Source organism: Bombina bombina, chromosome 8 (genome assembly GCF_027579735.1).
Source record: "Bombina bombina isolate aBomBom1 chromosome 8, aBomBom1.pri, whole genome shotgun sequence".
NCBI classification, from domain to species: Eukaryota; Metazoa; Chordata; class Amphibia; order Anura; family Bombinatoridae; genus Bombina; species Bombina bombina.
Genome location: NC_069506.1, coordinates 52804465 through 52812126, shown reverse-complemented (window position 1 = coordinate 52812126; position 7662 = coordinate 52804465). Strand labels below are relative to the sequence as shown.

At 35.5% G+C, this 7662-nt stretch overlaps 1 protein-coding gene across 1 annotated transcript; it reads left to right on the top strand.

The window, feature by feature from the left end:
* The first annotated feature begins 5349 nt into the window (after window positions 1-5349).
* LOC128638801 (dynein heavy chain) lies at window positions 5350-7435 on the top strand. Its single transcript, XM_053690936.1, has 3 exons — window positions 5350-5374; window positions 5517-5681; window positions 5889-7435. The coding sequence occupies exons 1-3, from the start codon at window positions 5350-5352 to the stop codon at window positions 7433-7435; spliced, it is 1737 nt and encodes a 578-aa protein (XP_053546911.1).
* The last annotated feature ends 227 nt before the right edge of the window (window positions 7436-7662 follow it).

Genomic DNA, 7662 nt, shown 5'->3' with positions numbered 1-7662 from the left:
TTAATTTGAATGCCACTTACCTGTTTGTACTTGATTTGCATAAGAAACTATAGATTTTTGTGTATGAATGAAAGAGACAAGCACTATACATTGTGCTAGCATTAAAAGATATTTGAGCATAATAGACACCTATCACACATGATGCATACTTTTTTCATAGGTCAGTAAACTCAAAATTAAACTTTCATGATTTAGACTGAGTATGTGGATTTAAGAGACATTATATTCACAGTTTCCTAGGCAGCAGCTACTACTTATCATGGGCGCAAGTTAAAGTTTTATATGACTCTGTGATTGGCTAATGGCTGTCACATGATGTGGGGTAACAAATTAATGACATTTTGAAATTTGTCAGAAATAAATCTACTTCTTATTTAAAATTCAGAGTATGTGTTGTTGCATAATCTTTTAATTATGTCCTTGTTCATTATGCAATTCTATTTTAGTTAAAGAAGCATTCCCCAAAAATTAAGCAAATTAGATAATAGAAGTAAATTGAAAAGTTGTATAGACTTACATGCTCTATATGCAAGTTTACAGGAATGTTAAAGGGATAGTATAGTCAAAAATAAACTATCATGATTCAGTTATAGCATTCAATTTTAAGAAACTTTCTAATTTACTCCTATTATCAATTATTCTTTGTTCTTTTGGGATCTTTATTTAAAACAGCTGTAATATAAGCTTAGAAGCCGGCCCATTTTTGGTTCAGAACCTGGGTAGCGCTTGCTGATTGGATGGCTACATTTAGACACCAATCAGCAATCGCTACCCAGGTGCTGAACCAAAAATGGGCCGGCTTCTAAACTTACATTCCAGCAGGGGTAAAGTAGAAAGTTGCTTATAATTACATGCTCTATCTGAATCATGAAAGTTTAATTTTGCCTATACTATCCCTTTAACATTCCTGTGAACTTGCATATAGAGCATGTAATTCTATACAACTTTTCAATTTACTTCTATTATCTAATTTGCTTCATTTTTTTGGAATCCTTATTTGAAAAGCATACCTAGGTAAGCTCAGAAGCAGCAATGTACTGGTAACAAAGGATAACAAGAGAATGAAGCAATTTTGAGAATAAAAGTAAATTGGAAAGTTGTTTAAAATTGTATGCTCTATCTTAATCCTGCAAGAAAAAAAAATGAAGGTTTCATGTTCCTTTAAAGGGACAGTCAACACCATAATTTTTGATGTTTTAAAAGATAGATAATTCCTTTATTACCCATCCCACAGATTTGCATAACCAACACAGTTATATTAATATACTTTTTACCCCTGTGATTACCTTATATCTAAGCATCTACTGACAGCCCCCTGATCACATGACATTCTATTGACTTTAATTTTAGCCAATTAGTGCAGTGTCTGCCACAATCCACAGGTGTGATCACAATGTTATCTATATGGTTTACATGAACTAGCTCTCCCCTGTTGTGAAAAGCAAATACAAAAGCATGTGATAAGAGGCGGCCTTCAAGGGATTAGAAATTATCATATGAGCCTTCCTATGTTTAGCATTCAACAAAGAATACCAAGAGAACAAAGCAAAATTTGTGATAAAAGTAAATTGTAAAGTTTTTTAAAATGACATGCCCAATTTGAAACATGAAAGTTTTTTTGGACTTTACTGTCCATTTAAATATTTTGGGCCAGATTACAAGTTGAGCCCAAAGTATCGCTTCTGCGAAACCGATATTTGCGCTCAACAGAGTAATGCCTGCGCAGGCAAATGTGCGCTGGTATTACAAGTGAGGTGCAATGCAAACGCAACCTCGCGTTCATATTCCACGGAAGCATTGCGCTCACGAGAGCTCGCTTCCATGGGTTCCAATGGGAGCCTCATTCTCATCCCGCCAGACACGGCAGGAGAACTAGCGCAGCGAAGGGGGTAAGTCGCGCACCAATGGGCACCAAATTGAAATATATATATGTATATGAATATACACACATATATATTTATGTGTTTATATGTATATATTTATTTCCTAACACCCCACACCTGACACTTTTAACCCCTTATAACTTGCCCGAATTTGCCCATTTGCGGCCGCGCCAAAAATTAGTAGCCCTTTATATTACAATTTTGCTTTCAGTTTTTGCTTTGTAAATAGTCCTTACCATTTAGCTTACTTTTTAACTTTTCATCTTTAAATGTGTCAAAAGCTATTAACCCACAAATAAATCTAGAGAAAAAAAATGTCTTTCTTGTAGCATGTGCGATGTAGCTGTCATTTTCAGAGCTAATTTGTTTTGCAATGTGTTAAACCGTATATGCTCGATGAGGTGGACATATAATTCTTCTTTAGTGACTACTGTCATTGTAAAAATAAATATTTGTAGCATTAGATTAAAGAAATGTGTTTCATCTGTGTAAATAGTAACTAACATGTTTAGTAATATTAGCACCACAATGAAATAATTATATGCAGTCATTCCTTTGTTAGAAGATATAGACAATGTTAGAATCTTCTCTGCAAATGAAGAATATTCTAAAAGAATGCTCTGATATACTGACACTCGTGTCATCTTAGCTATTCACTGAAGTGACAGACATCCATCTGCCTCTTGCTTCTTCTCTCAAATCTAATTTATAAGAACCATTAAAAGATCTTAAATTGACATTAATGTGACAGGACAGCTTCCCATGTCACACTGTATGGCACAGTCATTAATTTAAATCAATGGTCATATATTTGCCAACTAAGATCCATTAAGTAAGTAAAGTATATTTTACCTAACATTGGGTAAGATGCATTTATTTTTAAAGTGTTCACTAACCTTAGAAGGGACATTTTAAAACAAAACAAAGCAATGTATATTATTCAGTACATTTTTTAAAATGTATTTATTTGTAGTTATTTGTTTATTTTGCTATAGGATGCTCCATAAAAACAAGTAACTACTAAACCCTAATTATGGAAAACGTATTAGTAATTTATAGTGATTGTACTTGATAGTTAGATAGATAGACAGACAGATAATAAACAGATAAAATAGACATAATAAAAACCAGTAACTACTAAACCCTAATTAAGAAAAACATATTTATAATTAATAGTAACTGAGATAGATAGATAGATAGATAGATAGATACAGTAGATAGACAGACAAACAGATAATAGACAGATAAAAAAATAGATAAAATAGACATAATAAAAACCATTAATTACTAAACCCTTATTAAGAAAATCATATTAATAAATAATAGTAACTGAGATATATAGATGGTAGATAGATAGATAGATAGATAGATAGATAGATAGATAGATACTTTAATACTTGAGGAAACAGTGCATGTGGTACTGTAGTGTAAATAAAGTTTATTTTTATGAACTCCATGCGTATGCTTTAGAAAGATTTGTTCAATTCCGGTTTAATAAACCGGCAGGAAAAGAAAAAATACTTTGTGTGTCTGGTTAATTAAAGGGACTTGAAACCAATCAGTGCTAACTCCTATGTAACTCTACGGGTGTAACCACAATATTATCTATATAACCCACATGAACTAACGCCCTCTAGTTGTAAAAAAAAATCCATTCAGATAAGCGGCGGCCTTCAAGGGCTAAAAAAATAGCATATGAGCCTCCTAGGTTTAGCTTTCAATTAAGAATAATAAGAGAACAAAGCAAAATTGATGATAATAAAGTACTTTGGAAAGTTTTTTTTTTTTATTACAAGCCCTTTCTGAATCATGAAAGTTTATTTTTGACTAGAATGTCCCTTAAACACTCATTTTGTTATTTCTCACAAGTGTAGCAGTTTGTTACACCACTTGAAAAGCCAGATGGATTTCATGTTTCTGGTCTTTTTTGATGTGACCAATTAGGGACAAATGTAAATGAGATTGTGCTTTGAGTTAACCAATCACTGTTGCAGCCTCAGGTACATTTTGTGCTTAAAAAGGACAGTACACTCCAAAATTGTTATTGTTTGTAAAGATAGATAATCCCTTTATTACCCATTCCCCAGTTTTGTATAACCAACATGGTTATATTAATATACTTTTTACCTCTGTTATTAGCTTGTATCTAAGCCTCTTCTGACAGCCCCCTGATCACATGGCTATTTATTTATTATCTATTGAGTTTCATTTTAGCCAATTAATGCTGTGTCCGGCACAACTCCACAGGAGAGAGCACATTGTTATCTGTATGGCCCACATGAACTAGAAGTCTCTTGTGAAAAGCTAATAAAAAACATGTGATAAGAGGCTGTCTGTAGTGGATTAGAAACAGGCATAAATTTAGAGGTTTAAAGGTTATAAAGTATACTAATATAACAACGATGGTTGTGCAAAGCTGGTGAATTTGTTAGTAAAGGTGTTATCTATCTTTTTAAACAATAACAATGTTAGTGTAGACAGTAGACTGTCCCTTTAATTATAATGTAGGCACTCTTGTCTCTTTGGAGAACAGAACAAGCACATTCTTTTAGAGGTATTCTGCAGCAAGAACAGGGAAAATAAATAACTAAATGCTGTTGTTTTTCATTAATTAAACATTTTACAGGGAGATTTGATTTTATTATCCCTTTAACAATGCTTTGCAAACAGGGGATAAATGTAATGGCTGATAAACCTGCATAAGATGTCTGACTCATCACATCCTAGCATTGTACAAACACATTTTCAGCCATTACAGATTCAGGTTTATTATTAAATCATCTGTACAGTAAGATCTAATAAGCTTTAGACTTTATAGCAGAGCAGAGAACTAATGTAAACCATAAAGGCTGTTGGTTAATTTACTTGCTTTAACATCTAGAAAGATGAAGTTTTTTCATTAGATTCTATTGTACTATACATTCACCTTTTCTCTTGGGGTTTATGTTGCACTGTATAACATATGTATCTTGTTTAGTAACTTAAAATATTTTTGTTAGAATAGCCTCCACGGCAAAATTATTCTTGCAGAAGAGTTCCATTTGTCGACTGAAAACTTGACAAAAATATTTGACAATGATATATGTTTGTGTTTTCGTTGATTAAAACAGCTCTATTCAAAGTCAAGTATACAGGCAAATCCACGCAAAATATGGGTGCCCGCTATACAAAATCTAATGTAACAGCAAAATAACGCACATGCTTTTCACATATACAAGACCAGAAGCATAGATTGTTGCAGGAAACAGTAAAGGAGAGCAATTTGCACACGTCTGTCAATCATATTGTGTGAAATTGCTATTGAAAAATTGTGTGTGCTTATCTGGGCCACACAAATCCATACCTAATCACGCCATAATAAAACTTCCCCCATCTGCTTGCTGTAGAATCTCACTATACACACGGCAATGCGCATATGGCTTGATCCATATGGACAATTATTTTAGCAAAATACGACTTTACGCACATGGCTCATCTCTTTGAATCTTGTTGTAAAGTTACACAATCTTGAAAAGACTAAAATGTGACTTAAGTTCAAATACCATTTTGTCAGAAGAGTTTGTCAGCTTGGTTAAAAAAAAGAAATCCCATTTCTTTTCAACAGTATTATTTCCTACATCTTGTATCCTACAGCTTGCATCTTAAAGCTTTCATCTTACAGCTTGTATCCTACAGTTTGCATCTTAAAGCTTGCATCCTACAGCAGCTTGCATCCTAGAGCTTGCACCCTAGAGCTTGCATCCTACAACTTGCATCCTACAGCTTGCATCCTACAGCTTGCAATGCATCTTACAGCTTGTATCCTACAGCTTGATTCTAACTGCTTGCATCTAACTGCTTGCATCTAACTGCTTGCATCCTACAGCTTGCATCTTACAGATTGCATCCTTCAGCTTGCATCTTAGAGCTTGCATCTTACAGCTTGCATCCTACAGCTTGCATCCTACAGCTTGTATCCTACAGCTTGTATCTTTCTGCTTAAATCTAACTGGTTGCATCCTACAGCTTGTATCCTACAGCTTGTATCTTACTGCTTGCATCTTACAGCTTGCATCCTACAGCTTGTATCCTACAGCTTGTATCCTACAGCTTGTATCTTACTGCTTGCATCTAACTGCTTGCATCTTACAGCTTGCATCTTACAACTTGCATCTTACAGCTTGTATCCTACAGCTTGTATCCTACAGCTTGTATCCTACAGCTTGTATACTACAGCTTGCATCCTACAGTTTGCATCCAACAGCTTGTATTCTACAGCTTGTATTTTACAGCTTGTATACTACAGCTTGCATCTTACAGCTTGCATCCTACAACCTGCATCCTACAGCTTGTATCTTACAGCTTGCATCCTACAACTTGTATCTTACAGCTTGCATCTTACAGCTTGTATCTTACAGCTTGTATGCTACGGCTTGCATCCTAGCTTGTATCTTACAGCTTGCATCCTACAGCTTGCATCCTACAACTTGTATCTTACAGCTTGTATACTACGGCTTGCATATTACAGCTTGCATCCTACAACTTTCCTTTTACAGCTTAAATCCTACAGCTTGCATCCTACAGCTTGTATCATACAGCTTGTATCCTACAGCTTGCATCTTACAGCTTGCATCCTACAGCTTGCATTTTACAGCTTAAATCCTACAGCTTGCATCCTACAGCTTGTATCATACAGCTTGTATCCTACAGCTTGCATCTTACAGCTTGCATCTAACTGCTTGCATCTTACAACTTGCATCTTACAACTTGCATCTTTCTTACAGCTTGTATCCTACAGCTTGCATCCTACAGCTTGCATCCAACAGCTTGTATTCTACAGCTTGTATTTTACAGCTTGTATACTACGGCTTGCATCTTACAGCTTGCATCCTACAACCTGCATCCTACAGCTTGTATCTTACAGCTTGCATCCTACAACTTGTATCTTACAGCTTTCATCTTACAGCTTGTATCTTACAGCTTGCATCCTACGGCTTGCATCCTACAGCTTGTATCTTACAGCTTGTATACTACGGCATGCATATTACAGCTTGCATCCTACAACTTGCCTTTTACAGCTTAAATCCTACAGCTTGCATCCTACAGCTTGTATCATACAGCTTGTATCCTACAGCTTGCATCTAACTGCTTGCATCTTACAGCTTGCATCTTACAACTTGCATCTTACAGCTTGTATCCTACAGCTTGTATCCTACAGCTTGCATCCTACAGCTTGTATACTACAGCTTGCATCCTACAGCTTGCATCCAACAGCTTGTATTCTACAGCTTGTATTTTACAGCTTGTATACTAAGGCTTGCATCTTACAGCTTGCATCCTACAACCTGCATCCTACAGCTTGTATCTTACAGCTTGCATCCTACAACTTGTATCTTACAGCTTGCATCTTACAGCTTGTATCTTACAGCTTGTATGCTAAGGCTTGCATCCTACAGCTTGTATCTTACAGCTTGCATCCTACAGCTTGCATCCTACAACTTGTATCTTACAGCTTGTATACTACGGCTTGCATATTACAGCTTGCATCCTACAACTTTCCTTTTACAGCTTAAATCCTACAGCTTGCATCCTACAGCTTGTATCATACAGCTTGTATCCTACAGCTTGCATCTTACAGCTTGCATCCTACAGCTTGCATTTTACAGCTTAAATCCTACAGCTTGCATCATACAGCTTGCATCTTACAGCTTGCATTGTACGGCTTGCAACTTACAACTTGCATCCATATACTTCAAGATATCTACTTCGTTTCGCCCCTTTGCTGAAATTAGCCTGTGAC

Excerpts from the sequence above, each read along its gene's own strand:
- LOC128638801 (XM_053690936.1), top strand. The coding sequence starts at position 5,350 with ATGGCTCATCTCTTTGAATCTTGTT. Across the intron at positions 5,375-5,516 it reads TCATCTCTTTGAATCTTGTT|CTTGCATCTTAAAGCTTTCA; the intron begins GTAAAGTTACAC and ends TGTATCCTACAG. Across the intron at positions 5,682-5,888 it reads TGCAATGCATCTTACAGCTT|CTTGTATCCTACAGCTTGTA; the intron begins GTATCCTACAGC and ends TGCATCCTACAG.